This window comes from Strigops habroptila, chromosome 1, assembly GCF_004027225.2.
Source record: "Strigops habroptila isolate Jane chromosome 1, bStrHab1.2.pri, whole genome shotgun sequence".
Classification (NCBI taxonomy): domain Eukaryota; kingdom Metazoa; phylum Chordata; class Aves; order Psittaciformes; family Psittacidae; genus Strigops; species Strigops habroptila.
In genome coordinates this window covers 32,196,095-32,215,138 of record NC_044277.2, presented here as the reverse complement: position 1 = coordinate 32,215,138, position 19,044 = coordinate 32,196,095, and the positions used below count along the sequence as shown (strand labels likewise).

Sequence of the window (19,044 nt, the reverse complement as noted above, 5' to 3'; positions counted from 1 at the left end):
TTTAAGCTGTAATGGCGAATTTTCTATGTGTAGAATACTGGCTCACAAACTTCATGTTTATTTTGAACCTATTAAGACCTTGAGAAGGAGGAAAATCTAAAAGCTGTTGATTCACCTACAGCTGTTAATGGACCACTCACTCACTGATTAAAACAAGATTGATTAAACCATCCTTGCAGTGGGAATATAATTTAAGATACTAAATTTATAGAGATACAAAAGTCCTGTAGCAGAAGATAAAAGAAGACACATAAGGAAACTTGATTTTCTTTTCTTTTTTTTTTTTTTTTTTTATTTTTATTTTTAATTGTTTCCCACAACCATTTTATTGAAACCGGTAACTGACAATGATTTCAACGGGGCCAGGGCTTAACCCATTTTCCTGCTTCATTCCTTGTTTATTGAATTTCTTAGAAAAATTGTTTCCAGAGAGTGAACAAACTAAATAATAAACAGCAAAAAGTAGTCTGAAACTCCATTAATAACCAACTTATTTTTATTAGAGCAAATACAGTTGTGAAAACTGTACATCATACATTTTGGGTCAAGAATTATAAATAGAGAAACTCATAGATAAAGAGTTCATTCTTTGACAGCAAGAAACTTTAAATAGACAAAATGACATTATTAAGTACATTGGCAGGCTTCATTGTGCTGTCCAAAATGTAGTGTACAGTATAACAACCAATTATAAATAGCCTTTCATGTAAAATACAGCTGTGCACATTTTAGAAAAATACCAACAATTTGTTTGAGCTTTGTTTTAAAAAAGCTTATAAATCATACATATTTATAAATGGTACTAACATGCTTACTTAAATTTATAAACATTTTCATAAGCTTTGTTACCCATTATTTCCCGAGCATAAAGTATTTTAAATAAACATTTAATAGGAATTAAATATGTCAGTTACAAAATTACCTTTCCATGTAAGGAAACGGGGTGATTTCACTGTTGGATGGAACATTTTGTCCATTATGTCAAGGCTTATACAGCAACTTTTAAAATTTTGTTCTTAATTAAAAATGACTTTCCTAAATTTAAAACACAATTTAAACTTTTTTTAAAAAATAAATATACAAGTTTTATTTTCATTTGCTCTCTTTCTGCTTTCTTCTTTATCCACACTGGTCAAAACACAGGATTCTCAACATACTTCTGTAAAAAACACCACCGTGTTACTCCCCTGCTTGGAGCTGCTTCGCTGCACAATATTCAGTCCATACCTACATTACTTTAATACGCTGCATCCAAAGATAGCTAATGTACTTTGTAAGAATGTTGCCCATTAAACCATGCAAACACTTAGGAAGTTTACAAACAGGTTCAAAAACTATACTGTATGAAAGATTTTCTAATAGAGATAAAATAAACCATAATACAAGCCCTTTGCTTTTTCCAGCTTTAAATTAAAATATTTACTTGCCAAATGATCACACCACATATTTTCAGTAAATAAGCATGCTTTTGATTAATATAGGGTACAATAATTACAGTATAATGGCACATAAAAAGAAACATGATTACATCATTTGAACAAAGGGCTGTGAAACTACTTAAGACAAACTTTCCAAATGAAAAATTTTGAGGTTTTTTTTAATGCTGAGGTAAAATTATAAATGGACTTTAAAGACACCAAAGGCATCAAATCGATACACAGTTATTTAACACTTCTAAACGCTCTACCTGAATGTATTCAACACAAATCTAGTATTTTAAAATTATAGTAATTTATTATGAGCATTAGCTAGCTTAACTGTCATTGGCATGAATGTGTACTCAGACAAGACTTTAGTTTAACCGCTGGCAAAATACCTCAGGAAAAAAGAAGGAAAAAAAAGTCAACATGCAAACCCCGTATCTCATCTTTCTCGGCTTATTCTGATATTCCACCTCCTGTTTAGAGTGTGCTGATATCAATTTAAGATTCCTGTTTTATTACGAAAAATTTTGCTTGCTATTGGCATAAGCAATTGAGCACTTTTAGGAAGGTATCAACATCTTTAGATTTTGCAGTCATGGTATATTAGTTATTAAACTGTAAAGCAGAATGGCTCTTCAGGTTTAGGAAAATGGATTTAAGAATTTTATCTTCGGATTAGAAAAACAGGTTTCATTTTCTGCTTCTGCTGCTGGGCAGAACTGGTAGCTTTCTCCAGGTTGTACTAGACACTATGTTATGGCTATACATCAAATTTCATAAACAACGAATGAACAAAATCATGCACAGGCAAATGAAATTCGATCTCCCAGAACACTGCAGGAGATGTTAAAAGCAGCAGGTAATGGAATAAGACTGGTGACTGATGATGCTAACTATTTCTTCTAATGAGATTGGAGTGAACGCTGGAATCACTTCCACAGCAACAGAATCCTCTGACCACATTCCTCTGGCAGTCGTTTTCCCATCTCCCCACTAAAAACATCAGATGGTAAAATAGCAAGGCAGCTGTTAGCTTCCATCAACAAAAAGTGCAGCTCCGTACATTTCCAGTTTAGTCACACTCTGCTGGAACAGATGGAGAAGCCAACGCACTTCACTGGCGGGGCTGCTTCAGCAGATTATTTTGTTTGTTTTCCAACATGGCTGCTTGCTTCAGCTTTCAGAGGACCCCAAAGCCACGAGCCATCAGCAGAGAAACTGAGCTGGGCCCCTGGCTGAATTTTCCAAGTTTCATCTCTCTTGCGTCCCATCCCAATTCCAAGCCTCCTTCCCTGTGTCTGAGTACGACAGGTGCCATTTAAAAGGCTGATGACACAACTGCAGAGAACTGTGGGCTAACACCACTAGTTGTCATGAATTCACTGAAGGGTCAAAACAGTTATATTATTAAATAACTATGTTGAATCACATTCAGGCATAGCTAAAATTAAAGTAGGGAACATTAAAAGTATGCAAAAAATTAAATCTTTATCATTTGAGGTGGGGTGGATATGGTGATTTTATATGAAAACAAGACCTTTCTTACCTTGCCTAATTCCAATCAAGTTAGAAAATGGACAAAAAGAATGGCTAAACCAATATTCAACAGCATTACCAGGGCGATCATGACTGAGTTAGGGCCCTGAAAATGAAACAAAGATATCAGAATTAATGCAACCTTTCACACGGTGCACAGCAATGAACATGACCTGACTTTATTATTTCCACCGGTTTTAAGCCTGCACTAAAGGATTATCTAAACATTAAAGATACAGACTTTGCCCTGAATCACAGCCATTACACTTGGTATTGAGATGAGCTAAATACCATATCTGTGAAAATGAGCTGGATAAATACAGGTGAGAGTATAATATTACACTGTTCTTAATTACAGTGAGATTAAACCATCTGAAAAATATGACTACGTAAACAAATGAAAACAAGCCCATCCACACAAGAACAGTATTGGCTTAAAATAAAGCAAAACAAAGAACTTGAACTATTTTAGGAAAGCCGGAGTGCTACTCTTCATGCTTAATGTAGGTTCCTTCCCTAATTCCAACCCATTTCAAAACAGACATGACAATTGAAAAGAATACCCTTTTTTCGATAACCAAAGGGAAAAAAAGTTACTTACCATTGCGCTAACATACCTAACAATGTTCCCATTACAGTTAAAAACCAATTTTACACCTGCAAAATTAAACTTACTTTGATTTACTCTGACACCTTACAGACCTATGTACTGAAGAAATAAGAAGCCAAAATACTTCCTAGCTAGAGCTAAAATTGGTTAGAAAACTGTGAAGCCAGAGAACAAACTTTTTAATTCTTTTCAGCAATTTTGGGCAAATTTTTTTTAAGCATGGATGCTTTCTAATGAGCAACTTGAAATAATGTCCTGAACAGATGGAGATTCTTAATTCTTCTGTTCTCTTCTTAATATATTTGGTTTACTACAACATATTTTCACAAAGATTTGCAGGCACTTATATTTTAAGGCTGCACACGTACTGTAAGTAGAAACAGAAAACCTCAGACATTACTTTCCTAAATCACAAAAAAGCTGACCAAAAAATCTTTGCAGAAAACAATCTTCTGAGCTACCTAAGTCTCACTGGCTTGTGTAAGAAGGTACGTATTTCATTAGAAATGACATAATTTTTTTCTCTTTTCCACATGAGGCGTACCTTGTAGAAGTTCATTATGCTTCACAATAATGCTAACATTAGCTATAGAATTTCTGGAATGCTAAGGTGTAAGAACTTACTATTATTAATTTACTGCAGCAGCTACTGAATAGTGCTTGTGTCATTATTATATCACATGCTCTCACCCTGAAACAGACTCATTAAACACTTCTACCAGAAAACACCTTTACACAGTAGTTCAGATGGTAGGCCAGATGTGGACTGCTAAGTTCTTCAGTAAAGTCACAAAATATGTGTGAAGGACATGTAGCTGTTGGAGCAAGACCAGAGGAGGTCCATGAGGATAATAAGGGGGCTGGAGCACCTCCCTTACAAAGACAGGCTGAGAAAATTTGGGCTGTTCAGCCTGTAGAAGAGCAGGCTGTGTGGAGACCTCAGAGCAGCCTTCCAGTATGTGAAGGGGGCCTACAAAGATGCTGGAGAGGGACTCTTCATCAGGGACTGTAGCTACAGGACAAGGGGTAATTGGGTTTAAACTAGAACAGCAGAACTCAGGTTAGATATAAGGAAGAAGTTCTTTACAGAGAGGGTGGTGAGGCACTGGAACAGGTTGGCCAAAGAAATGGTAAATGCTCCATCCCTGGCAGTGTTCAAGGCCAGGTTGGACAGAGCAACATGGTCTAGCGTGAGCCATCTCTGCCCATGGCAGGGGGGTTGGAATTAGGTGATCTTAAGGTCCTTTCCAACCCAAACCATTCTATAATTCTCAGACTCCATGTTATGTCAAATAATCCTTAAATGTCCGGAAAGTCTAAACCCAACCAGCACTTCTATCCATAACGGCGCTAAAGTTCCCTTTGCACCTAATCTGAGGTATCTGTTCACATGTTGAGGAATTTAAATTCAAGTTCAAATAATGATTGAAACTATCAGGATGCTAGTTAAATGTTGCCATGAGGGAATGGTATTGGCAGCAAGATTCACATTTTGCTTAATGGCAGAATGTCTAAAATGTTCACTAGGAAAATGAAGACTAGGTTTAAAGTCACCTTAGCCAAAGGGATTTTGAATAACAAGTTGGTTATTCAAATCAGTGGTAGGTTTTACCGATGGGGTCACAGAACGGAAGTGGAACCATGCTTCTTCCTTTTTACTGGAAGTGAGCTGCTATGTGCCAAAGAATATGAGTGACAGAGAACAAGCATAAAAGGAAAGTGTGACTCCAGATATGGGTACATTTCTGACCACAGTACTGTAAGCAGCCTTTCCGTAACAGTGTGTGACTCAAAGTTAATTTCTTCTTTCTCTTTCTAGCACGGTCACAAATGTGCTAGCTTGGGTACTTCTATGCTTTTCTACTGTGAAGGAAATCCAAGTTCCCATCAGGATTCCCACCAAATGCATTTGGCAATTGTGAGATTTATGCATGAAAGCCATATTGGAAGACTTTGGGCTACAAAATATGTTTTACTTAAAACAGCTACTTTGAGAATCTTGCAGTTTTGCTGTCTTGGAATGTCAGTGTCAACATTGTCGCAGTGAACCTTCCATTGAATGATGACTTCTTTTGCAAAAAAATTCCAAAAATCTCATGACAAACAACAGTACATACATGCTAATATTACATATCTCTCCACAAGAAGTGTGATTACACTATTAATTTCCACTAAGATTTGGATTCAGGATATTTCTCTCTGGTGCTGAGATGCTGGAACAGGTTGCCCACAGAAGTTGTTCAAGGCCAGGTTGGATGGGGCTTTGAGCAACCTGGTCTAGTAGAAGGTGTCCCTGCCCACGGCAGGGGGTTGGAACTAGATGATCCTTAAACGTCCCTTCCAACCCACACTGTTCTATGATTCTATGATTCTGATAGGGACACCAGTGTGATCAAAATCAGGTCAATAGTTCCTTTATAGTTCAGGATCCCACATAAAGATTTTACAGTTACACTGCACCAAGAATTGCAAGGAACTGTGAAGGACACCATCGCCTAACACCACTAAAATTCGTAGGGATTTGGCTGTCTAATGCTTTGCATATTTGAAAATAATATCGATGGAAATCAAGTTGATTTAGTACTATTAAAGGAAAATTTGGACCTCTGGGGACTTCACAGGAACCTGAAATATATCCTGAAACAGCATCCTGATAGCTTCAAGATAGCTTTTGGCTGAATCGCAAGTCAGGACTGCAGCTCAAACAGCAGCTTGGTATCACTGGTGCCCCATCTTCGAGAATCAAGCTTCTGAAGGGGGAGGGGACTTCTTTATTCATGCATGCGTCAGTCAGGCTATGTATAACAATCTCATCACAATAGCATTAGATAAATTAGGCTAAAAACCCTAGGGACTATGGTCTGAACCAAGAAATCTCATCTACAAAGACAGAAGAAATTGACACCTTAAGAACTGAGTTGTTGATTTTATGATGATCAAAGGAAAATGTGTTATCTGTTTACGATAATGAGTCTATGGTTTATACAAAGAAGCAAACCTCATCTCTTTTGGCCTGCTATGGGCATTTTGCTTCCTTTTCTGATAACCACAACTTTCAGCCCAAAGCAGAATTTCTCATATACTAAAAAAATGATCAAACAGTGTTTGTGGGCATGTGGTTATTATGTAGTGAACTACTACCTGTTTTGTAGACACCTATGAAATGAGCATTTAATGCTCTAAGACAAATACCAGAAATAAGACTTTAGTGTCCTGCAAGAGCTTAAAATAGCAAAAGCCAAAATTAGTCTGAACAGTCCAAGAGTGACTAGAACAGGTGCACTAAGGAAGCTGCAGTAGAAAAACTCCCGTCCTCCTTAAAAACTGCCCTTTCAGCTTCTAGTAAGTCACACACTTCTGTAGTTAAAAATATAACTATGCGGTTAGTTTTCATTTGGGAAGGGAAGAAAGTTATTTTCCCAAAATGTAGTGCCAGGAAGTATTAAAACTAGTCTTGTAACCCCACTGCATTAGGAATGTCCATTAAATATAGCATAAAGTTTTTTTTTTAAGGATCAGTCAAATACTGATCTATTTTTCTAACATCATAGTAGTTATATCCCTTACTAACTGGATGTTAAGTGAACAAAGAGATAAGGGTAAAGCACACTGTGTGATATTCAGCAAAACATAATGATTTTAGATACAGGTAAAAACCATGCTAAATACTCTGTATGGCTTAAAAATCTTTACCTACAAAACAATAAAAATGACAGTATAGTAGAACACTTGCACCTGGGCTTGTATCTGACCTAGGGCAACACATGAACACATATGAGGCAAATGTGTATTCACAAATGTATACTACAATGGTATTTTTTGCAATTCAATCCTACTTTTTACCCAAATCCAAAACAATCTCAAATTAGCTCATATTCAAGGTGGCACAGCAGCATGCAAGTTGATACTGAGGCTAGAGGCTGCTAACGAGCAATTCGGAACAACAGTATTGGTTTATTGACACACAGTCAAGTGTGTCTGTGCACACTTCACACTGTGGTAGGTATAAGGAAATATGAAGGTACTTAATTATCAGTAGAAGAAGCATGATTTACCTCTCATTTATTAAGGTAAATTGCCTACAAACAGACAGCTGCTTTGCAGCGGCTGATGAATGGTGACTTTTCTGTAAATAAAGTTGTTTACAGTTCTTAATCCAAATCAAAGTTTATGTTTCATTCAGATGTGAGAAATGGCTTTGATTTAGACACATGGAAGGAAGAACTAAAATCTTACATTTTGTACCTATGTTCCTAATACATTATTACTGAAAAACTTGGAAAAAGTACAGGACAATTTTATACAGCACTTTCAGATAATCTAATGAAAGTGCTCAATAAATGTTATAGATTCATTTCACATTCCAAAAACATGTTTTCTCATTCTCTTTTAATGAGAGTGAGAGATCTTTTCCCTTTATATTCCTTAACAAATATAATTTTAGACTTTTATGGAGGATCTAAGGCAGATTTAGTTTCAAACTGAGCAAAATCATTTGTCAGGATGACTATAAAGCAATTGCAGATACTGACTAAAACAAAATAATTCCCCAGTGCAGCCCTAGAATTCTGAAGTCTCTCAATATTCAGAAATGTTTGGAATAAAGAGAAGTACAATAATCTGGCTTCCCCTCAGTAACTGTGCACTCTTAGGTTAGCCACTGTGTAACTCCAGCACACTATTGAGCCCAGTGAGGAGCACTGCAGAACAGGTACTGTTTTTCTGAAGCTGAAAGGTGATGCTAAAAATTAAAAATAAAATTCTCCAGGCAATGTTAACAGTCATTCTGTACTAAGTCTCTCCCTCAGCCTGCTAGGCCAGTAGGCTACTCCTTTCTGCTTCAATTATTTTAAGATTTTCACACTTTTCAGCATTTTAAAGAAATAAGCATGCAGGAAATTCATAAAGGCAAATTTATCGACACATATGGAAGACATCTTTGAAAAAACCACATACATCTACATATATCTTAAAATGCCATTATATCAAAAATGAGTTCTTGAACTCTACTTTCCTTGCTTACTGAAATGCTGATAATAAGAATTATGCAACTAGGGTGCTCCAAATGAAGCAGAGGGACAGTTCCCAGATGACCTGTAATGCCACTAAACAGTAACTAATGTACACTATCTTATCATTTTTCCACCTTTCCTGATAACAGGTTATAGGCTCATGGTCTTTATCCTAATTACTCTAGAAGGTCAATAAACTGCTGTTTAGGCACCCTACTTTGTTTCTGAAGGTGAAAACTCCCTCAGCTCCAAACCATTATTTAGTCTGGATGGAATGTCGGAAAAATAAGGACTATTTCTAGCCACTTATTTTCACCTGAGCTGAACAAAAAATTCCAATTCAGCCTAAAATTCTGTGCATGATCACTCAACATTTACAAGCCTGACAGCTTTGTGTTACCCTACATAGGAGTCATATCTGTGAGATTTGAAAGGTTAAAGGGCTGATATCAGCTTTAAAACAGATTTGCAGATTACAAAACCACTGTGAACGTCTACTTTGATCTGCACAAAACAGAATATAAGCTTCCTGCTGAACTAGAGGATATCATCTTGGCAAAATGCTCATTATTGAACTATTCAGTGATGGCTCTAAAACCTCAGCATCTGAAAACTGATGTTACATTTAATTAATATCATTAAAAGCAACTTAAAACAAGACTTTTACCCAAATCTATCAAGCTGTTGGATTTTTTTTACACAATTGCCTGTTAGCTTGGAAAACTATTTTATAAGGTGTACTACAAAAAGTGATTTAATGTGTCAGATTTTTCTGCCTTGAATCTTTCATTGCAAGATATGTTTTAATCATTCTTGCGGCTCTTTGTGGTTTGGGGTTTTTTTTTCATTTTTTTCATTTAAAATCCCTGATTTACAGACACTGTATTTTATTCCAAAAGTGGCTGCACCAGTGCCAAAACCAGATAAAACAGACTCCCATGCACTCTTGCATAATCTTTCCTGTTGATAATCTAAGGATTATATTAACATCTCTGAGCAACAGCAGCAGGCTGGGAGCTCATGCCCAGTTGCCTCTCTTGCAACCTTTTCCAGTTCTGATCCTGCAAGGCCAGGCTCTATTAACTGTCTTTTAATATACAACCTTACATTTTGCTGTGCTGTACATGGATAATTACACTCGCATCTTTCTTAACAGGTGATTTGCATCGGCTTATACTGGTGTTCCATTGACTTCATTATTTATCAGTTTCCTGATCTCTGTGTCTTCTGTAAACTTCCTGGGTAATAGCTCTATGTCCTCTTCCATGTCATTAATAAGAATGTTAATAAAATAGAGCAGCAGAATTAATCCAAGAATGACCCCACCAGAATAATACCACATTTCTGATGCTTTTCTAATTACTTCTTGAGAATCATCAGCCAGTTTTTGAAAATTATTTTAATGTGACATTTAGCCTTGCATTTCTCTGGCTTCCTTGTCAGAATAAGTTACTGTGTAAAAACAAATCAAGTGACCTTCTCGATTGAGGATATGATTCCTCTGCCACACCTGAAGATGTCAAGTTTGTTTCACAAGATCTTTTACAATCCATGTTGGAAATTCTTACACATCTTTATTTTTAAGTTACGTCTTTATTAATGAAGTCTGGTGTCAATTATTCAGCTGTTTTGCCTGAGACCAGTGCTGAGCAATCTGGATCTCATTAAACAGGTCATTCTGTTTATCCCATCAATAATGATACACTGTTTTTTTCTACTGAAGTATCAAAAAAGATTCAAAGAAACAAAACTTATAAAAAAGTAACATTACTACAACTATCTAGACCTCCTCATTCTCTAAAGGTGAACTTTAGGATCTACAGCTACCATTTTTCTGAGTTTCTCTTGTCCCAGAAATAATTTTATCATCATCAGAGTTTCTGAATTTGATAACTTGGCTTTTTCTTCTAACATGGAATAGAAATGCTATTAGTCATCTCTCCTTTTCTGCATAACTACTGATAGTTCCGTTATTTCTAAATAATAATGAGATTCAGGTTCACACTGATCTGAATAAATAGTTTTAACTCTCCTCCATTTCCTGATGAAAAAGAAAGGAATATTTTTCGCTTCACTGTAAAACACAAGCATTGTTACAAGTAAGCATTTTAAAACAGTTTATATTTTGATGGAAATTGCCTGTTTTTAGAGACTGCAATCAACACAGAAAAGAAAATGAAAATGGTAGATTGTCTGGGCTGGGTCAGACCACAGGCCAGCATCCTGTCTCCAATAGTAGTCAAAAGTAGACCTCTGGGGAAGAGCATGAGTGCAACTCCCAGTACTACCCAATTATCCACTGAAGTACGACAAACATTGTTTTGAGAGATGGGGCCTACATATATATATGTGTGTGTAAATATATATCTACAAATATGTATCTTCATGCACAAAACCTGCACATATATATACATACATACACACACTAACACATTTTTGTATTTATGGATGCAATAGGGATTTATGCTTCAAAAGTCTGTCAGTATCTGGCTGTCAACTATCCTTTCCCAGTTTTCTAAAAGGACAATATAAAGGACTGGAACAGTTGTTCCTCGCTTCAGTCTGGTGCAGTATGTTCTAGCTAGCAAACTATACCCAGATGACGATTAGACAGAAGTGAGCTTTGCCCATCTTCAGGTTGCAAAGCTCAGCACTAGCTGAGCTAGCAAAAGGACAGTAAAAGCGAAAAGGTTTCTTGCAGTACTCACCGAGCTGTTTTCTACTTCTTTTTTCACTGCTGAATGTGACTCATTATTAGCTGGATTCTTTGGTGTGGCAAATTCTGGTTTCTTAATTTTTGTGTCAGGTTTGTTTTCTTTGGCTTCTGGCTTACCCCCAGACCTAGCGGGACTTGGCTTCTGTGAGGGTGGTATCCGTGCGAGTGCTGACGGTGATGGGTTGACATATTCATCTTCTTCCCTGAGCTCCTGTGGAAGCACTGTTGGATTCATTTTTACATAATAGCCATGGTAGTAGTCATGCAGCTCCCCATTCTCTGTGCTGATGGGATTGTGATGGGCTGAAAACTTTGGCTGGTGTTTCACAGCTACTTCCTCCTTCATTGGTGCTTTTGAATATAAAGGCTTGTTAATTGTGGGTGTTATATTCTCAGTGGCTAAAAGCTTTTTTTCTTGATTGAGTCTTGCCCCACAAGTGGAGCTTTGCTTTTTCAGTTGTTTTGAAGGAGAAGACTCAGAAGGAAGAGGAGGACTATGCCTTGGGCTTGCTTCTGGGGTTCGAGGGGGTGTAGTACCTTTTCGATAGAAGTGAGGTGACTCTTTTGGGGAAGGTGGTTTTTCTTGAACTTTTTCTTCAGATTTTTCTTTCACCTCCATTCCTTCTTGAAATTTTTGTTTGATATAGTCAGGGCCTGAAAAATAGTGTAATAGGAACATTATGATTAAAACAAAAAAAAGACTTCAGAATAAAACTATTGCAGTGGGATATCAGACTGGACTGCCTTGCTAAAATGCTGGTGGGGTGGGTGGTACCAAAAATTCACGGACATCCGTTAATGATTTTCTCTAAATAGCTCAGTAACTGAAGTTACTGTACCTTTTGGTAATTGTGGGGACTACTTAATAATTTGGTTCAGTCACTTTTTGTGTTCAGCTTTGCAAAGGGTCATAGGACATAAACTATCCCCGAGTGAAGACTGAGGGACTGAAGACTGACTTACCTTACATATCTTTCTTTTCCTGAAAGACATGTTTTGAGGTACATTTTGCTTAATTGCCCTAATCTATTTAATTTCTACCCTCACGATCATAGTATCTGTTTGACAGGGAAGTAATTATCCATCAGAATGAAATGACTCTTCTTCCCTTATGACCTACAGGTAATAGGGCTTGAATCACTTTTTTTCCCCTTTGTGTGCATGTTAGCTAGCTTTATACAGGTATACACGTGCCTTGAACTCTCACACACTGTCTCCGCCTTGCTAATCCGATCACTTACCATATGAAGACTCAGATTAACCACTCTAGTCCGTAACACAATTCCTGCTTAGAAGCTAGGAAGACAAATTGTCTCACATTTACTAGGGAAATACATCCAGAGCAGCCAGCAGAAGAATATCCTCCCCCCAAGCCCTAGCTAAACACCCATGAGCACATTTACCATTAGGACTTACTTATTAAAAGTGCATTTCTGTGCAGCTGTTTACAGAGAGACAAGCTGGCTGAGATGCTTTGCTCCAGGTTTTTGTTGTCTGATTTAACAGTTCTGTGCTTTAGACTTGAGCAAATGCTGCTGAAACAAAATTGCTGTAAATCTGCCTGTATTGTGGCAGTCTTGTCTATTTTTCTTCCTAGAGGCCACATCCCAGATTCCAGGATCAGGTCCCGTGAGAAGCTGGGCAGCTCTGTGAACAAAGAACTGCAACGATCTCTCTGTGTGTTCAATAATGGCTTTTGCCAAATACATTGCAACTGTTTCTCTGCTTCTATCTTTGCTAGCACCACTACTTTCCTTTGATTTTTTGGATCTTCTGTAAGTGAAGCTTATCTGTGGTTTATGCCACAGAGAAAAATCTCTGCCCAGAGAATAACGTCTGCACACTTTTTTCTGCTTTTGAGTTTAAAGGAAGCTCTAGCTGTACTAGGCAGATACAGTGTTTTTACAGATGCCAGAAGCATATGCATCACTACACAGTGCTAAGATGAGAGGAAGGAATAGCAGCATGAAGTTTTTGGAAGTTACTGAGTCATCTGGTAAGTAAGCACTGATGAGAAGAAGAATTACTTGGCATGCCATGTCTTTTGAGCAGGAAAATCACAACATTTTTGGCATTTGAAAACCAGGGGTGGAAATAGGGAGCTGTTGAGAAAGAAGGCTAGACATAGATAAGCCAGGATTCGTTCTCAAATGATGTTTGAGGAGGAAGCTTTGAGGAATTAAGCCTGCACAGAAAGGACTAGAGGCTTGGTTCTTGTGGCTTTTATAATGTTCCTGGTAAAAGGGAAAGGCAGCACAGCACAAATTTGAAAGTTGCCATATATAAAATTACAGTTACAATCACCATTCAGAAAATTCTCCATCATGTAGGGGATTTCCTTCTGTCTTGCTGGGATGCACAAGGTAATGCTGAGGGTTTTAACATTCATAAACTTTGGTATCCCAATTGGAATACCATCTCTTCAGCCTTATAATACCACTCAAATGGTACCTGATCTGTTCCTCATCTATCTAGAAAATTCACATCCTGTGACAGCTCTCCACTGCCCAATATATGTGAAGATATGACTTTTACTAATGTCTGACGGCATGTGATGGACTGAAGGCACTTTCATAAGGAACATATCTGGGACTCAGAAATGTCACCCCTCTCCACTGTTTCCTATGAAGGAGGAAAAGCCTCCCAAGGCTGGCCTGAGGGACTCTTTCTTCTCCCAAGACCTCTAAACTGTGTTGGAATTTCTGAAACAAGAAGAGAGCCAGGTCTTGGCTGCCCATGTCTCCATGAGAGACTGGTAGAGTGAAGAACAAAAACACCAAACCAAAAATATAATCTTTAACTGGAGCTTCCCGAAGAAGCAAGTGTCAACAGGCTACCAATGCCATATTTTTACTGGGTATTTGGCAATATTTGATGCTAAGTGACACTGAGCCCCACCAGAGAAAGCTGCAGCCATCTGCATCCAAGTAAAGTCTGAGGGTTTCTGAACAGACATTCAGCAATTGCCTTATAACACAGCAGCCTTCGCTTCCATCCCCCAGTACATCACATATGGCTATTAGAGATACATCTCTTGCCTGCAATTTTGCCAAGCAGGTCTTTCCAATACTCAGATTCTTGGCTCTATGCTGAAGTTAGCTTTGGAGATTGTCCAAGGACTCTTTTTACGTCTGTTCACTGTATTCAGTACAATCAGATTATGCACCTGTCTGAACCACTGACTCCCAGCAGCAGCAACACAGTTCCCGCTCCCTTCTGAGGACTAAGAATCCTTGTCAGGGCTTACCTGGTCACCTTCATTAAAGGTATTATCTACTAACACTACAGACATGGGCAAGGGAGTCCTCTTTCCTCAGCATAAGAGCACTCTACAGCATGAGTTTAAAGGAACCAGGGCCAAGAGAATTTGGAAAGGGAGTCACTAACATCTAATCCTACAAGATTTCACAGCTGCCTGATCTTAATGAGGATAAGAATAGGATTTGTGAGTGGGAAGAAGGTAGGGTAGGATTATCTGGTGTAGGAAATAAACACGGAGTTCTGTTCTTCAAGCAATCAGCAGATAGATTTCTGGGCATGATATGTCTGATTGCTTAAGGAGAACATGGTCTGGAAGTCAGAACAAAGAAATGTTTTCTAAGTAAGTAAAGATAAGCTTTCTGTGTGCTTTCTTATGGTGACATGCTGACCCTGCTACCGTTGGTTCAAAATTGATGCACCTTGGCTGGCTGAAGGTCAGCCATGGGCAGTTTTGGCTCACACAGCTGTTGTGATGCCAGCAGCTGGATGGCACCATTTAACTGTGAGTTAGCCAGTGTTGGGGGAATAACCTCTGAAAGCCAAAGGACTGCGTAGACATGTGCACGTAGAGTCTCATACTGTCAGCTACTCTGCTGGAACAGTATTTCATTGATGGCTGAGGGGGTGAGGGAAGCTTTGGTTTGGCTGCAGACACATGCACAGTTGTTCTAAATCTCGAATTTCTTGTGCAGTTTTTGTGTAACATGTCCCTCCTCCTGGAAGGGCTCCAGTAAGTGATGTGATAATATGGCCAGCCCTGTAAATGAGAAGGGTGCCCTTGTTCTGCCACAGCCACATGCTGTCTCCTACGGCCCAGGGACATATACATGTTGGCAGCGTAAGGCTGTTTCAGGATTGCATCTCAAGCAGTGTCTGAAAATGTCACCTTGCAGGAACCTGTAAATGCAGCCAGTGTTTCTCAAGGAGGCTACGAAGAGACCTTATGCCTTATCCATTCAGGATGAAATCTGAAGCTTGAGAGGGATTGTGGAACGCACCTAGGATAGTGAGGAAAAAGGTGTAGATATATGTTTACATATTTGTGAGCTTCAGGTCATACCCCTGTCTATTCAATTCAGCCAGTGCCAGACTCATTGCCCATGGTAGGGGGGTTGGAATTAGATGATCTTAAGGTCCTTTCCAACCCAAACTGTTCTATAATTCTACGATTCCTTCTTAGAGGGAATGTTGTAAGAAACTCCACTAGGAGTCCACTATAAACACCACTCTCTGGGAGCAGCAAGAGTTTTGGGAGAGTAGGTTTCTCTGAGCTAAGCTTGAGACACTATGCAATACAGCTGAGAGCTTCTCATCACACTATGACAGAAGATGCTAACTCCAGTTACTCTCAGTTGTAAACTAGTTGGCTGCTGCACAAAAGATAAGGATCCTCCTTGCCCTTCCAATTTGTGAAAGGCCAGCCACAACCTTTAAATCAGTTAAAAGTGATTTGGACAGAAGATGCTGTAAGTAAATACTCTGTGCAAAAAATGCTAATTTGGGAATTACATAGCATTACCAATGAGACTATGATTAATTAGGTCATCATAACTTGAAAAACTATATTTAAAACCTAGAGGTTGATGTGTTCTTTACCGTAGAGACCAATTTTGTTCTTCAGACTTGTCCTCTCTATCTGTTTTTAAGAGGAAAATGAAAAACTTGGCAACACCATCTTCTTAATATATGGAAATAGCATTTAGGCTGTCACTGTTTGCAATATTACAATACAAAAGACAGCTTCTCCTGAAGAAAAACATCCCAACTTTATCAATAACTTCATGAACATCTTATAAGTTCTTCATGATACTTCTTCCAGTTTTTTGTCCCAACAGCCCTATCATTCTTCCAATTCAAGAAAAACAAGGATTTCATATTACAATTTTATTGCAATGCCACTAATGAAGGCTCTGGAATATAGTATTTACAGAATATAACATTTAAAGTACTGTTGATGCTGAAATGATGTGATTAAATTTCATGGTATGTTAGAAATATTATTAGGTAAGCATGCACTTATTCCTGCTGTTTAAACCAGAATGTACATTATATGATGTAACCTAACTAGTGCTACATTAGGAGTTAACAAATAATAAAAATATAGTGCTATAAAGGGTAACCCAGGTAAAATATCACAATATATTTTCATGATTACAAGAAAATTGATGTTGCACTCACAGATAAATTCCATCGCTGAAGCAGATACTTCACTCCCTAATTTTGTTTATGCATATGATTTGTTAGCAGAAAGACTCTCACTTTTAACTGCAATGTTTACCGTCTGTGGGGTACTGACATGACACTATTTGCTTAAGCAGGACACTACAATCTATATGCAAACCTTCCAAGATTAGAGGCTCCTTTCTACTAAACTACTGAACACTTCTATTAAAAATGCTCTTATGTTAGGATTTTTCAGGATAGGACATCTCTTTTATAATAATTCTCATCATTCAGGATGGTAAGTGTAGGTGAAGGAAACAAAAATAATCATTTATCAGCCTGCTAAAAGAAGTGATTTGATGAGTCATTATGAAAGTGCAAGTAACTATATTCAGTAAACTTTAGAAAGATAAGGTTTATTATTATTGCTTCATTGTGGAGATGGGGGGAACTATAATTAATGTAATTAGTATTTCCTCTGTTTTAATCTTATTTTTCTGAAGGTTATACTGGTAACAGGGGAAAGAAAAACGCTTTTAACTGCTCAGCTGCTGGCTTGAATTCAGACCAACTGAAGGAGGGCTGTACACTGTCATATGCAAAATATGTTGATGAACTCAGCAGAGCAGAGATATGGTTACGGTTTTAGTAATGTTTGACAGCTCTGTCTGCCATCTTGGAACTGAACAGGGCTGGAAATGAAGGGGTGAGGGTTTCTTATAGCCACAGAGAAATTAATGGATAGAAGGCAAGGTGCTTAAACAGGCATAGGGCTCTGAGAGATCACTTCTGCCTGACTTAAGTATCAATAGACTAGACTGGACTATTGCAGTTGGAAAGGATCTACGACAGTCACCTAGTCCAACTGCCTGACTATTTCAGGGCTAACCAAAATGTAAAGCCTGTTGTAAAAGGCATTGTCCAAATGCCTCTTAAACACTGGCAGGGTTGGGGCATTGACCACCTTTTAAGGAAGCCTGTTCCAAGGTTTGACCACCCTCTCGGTAAAGAAATGCTTTGTAATGGTAGTTTAAGAGGTTATCACCCCAGGTGTTTGCTGTCCTCTTCTGATGGATACAGTGCCCCAGCAATAGGGCATGGAATGGTGTAGGTGCTTCATGGCTGGGTCAATGTACAGCAACATATGTAAAATTTCTGGCCCCCAGACAGTAAGAGGACATCTGACTTGATTGCCAAGTAGGAGGTGGGATTTCCCTAGAAAGAAATGCCCTACTACTACTGATGTATATATATGTTATTTAATAATTCCTTAATTCAAAATGACAGATGTAGGCCCTGATGCCCTGTTTTGGCTGTATCTGAAGTTGGTTATGCCAGCTGGAATAATGACTTTCCCTAACTGTACTCAAGAATGCTTTAGAGAATAAATCACACATTTGCTGAAGTTTAAAAATAAAGAGTGTCACAAAAGAGAAAGAAGAATTAAAGTGGAAGGGATTGTTGATGCTATCTGGTGAGATGTAAAAGAAACCCAAATCTGGATGCCTGCTTTAACTTTTAGCCTCTGATGGCAACTGCATTTTGGTGAGGTATGATCAACATTTTAAACCTAGTAAGCAGCTTCGCTAGCAAGGGGCAAATAAAGAATCTTGCCTGGATTAATTTTTAAATTCCATTTGGCTGCCTTACAGTACTTCTTTTTTTTTTTTTTTTTCTCCTGGTCTTAATAACACAAACATGGAAGCACCATGGCTGCCTAGGAACGCAAACTACAATGTAAAGAAGAGGAAGAAGGGTGCACGTTTTGCATAATCCAAAAATACTACAGAATATAATGTTTACTATTTGGAATGCTTCGTAATCTTTCTTAATTCACTCTTACTCGCAGATCCTCATTTCCTCCTGCTCCTCCCTTTTCCTCAGAAAATTGCTGAAATTTTCTCCAGCGTACACTTCTAGGGCTTCTCAATCTGCTTCCTTAAGCAGTATTCCTGGTAGCTTTTCTTTTCCTGCTGCACTGGAGACAACACTGAAGCTAGCATGTGCCAATAGTTGCTCACTCACTAGATCCATGAAGTCATGGAGAATGATGTCAACACGTATTTATTTTATGGAACTGTTGTGATTTGATCTGGCAGCCTGCTGTCCTTCAAATCACGTACTACTGACATGACCTAAAAATATAACACAAAGATAGCACATAATGTGATATTACACTATTGCCACAACCTGACAAAACCACATCATCATTTAGCAATGTAAAAGTGAGAATACACAAATCTTTCACCTAGGGATAACTTTAAAAGGTAGCATCATTAAATGCAAGCAGGTTTTAATGCAGCCTTAAACACAACCTTACCT

General features: G+C 38.0%; 1 protein-coding gene across 3 annotated transcripts in view; it reads right to left on the bottom strand.

Annotated features, from left to right (window-relative positions):
• Positions 1-588: 588 nt before the first annotated feature.
• Positions 589-19,044, bottom strand: part of JPH1 (junctophilin 1) — an 85,840-nt gene continuing 67,384 nt past the window's right edge. The window contains exons 4-6 of one of the 3 annotated variants that reach the window (XM_030482748.1): positions 11,291-11,952; positions 2,971-3,066; positions 589-2,806 (exon numbers count right to left, since the gene is read on the bottom strand). In XM_030482748.1, the coding sequence (XP_030338608.1) occupies positions 2,986-3,066; positions 11,291-11,952 (743 nt within the window). In that variant the 3' untranslated portion in view covers positions 589-2,806; positions 2,971-2,985. The remainder of the gene's footprint in view (positions 2,807-2,970; positions 3,067-11,290; positions 11,953-19,044) is intronic. The other 2 variants (XM_030482764.1, XM_030482756.1) reach the window with 2 other exon arrangements.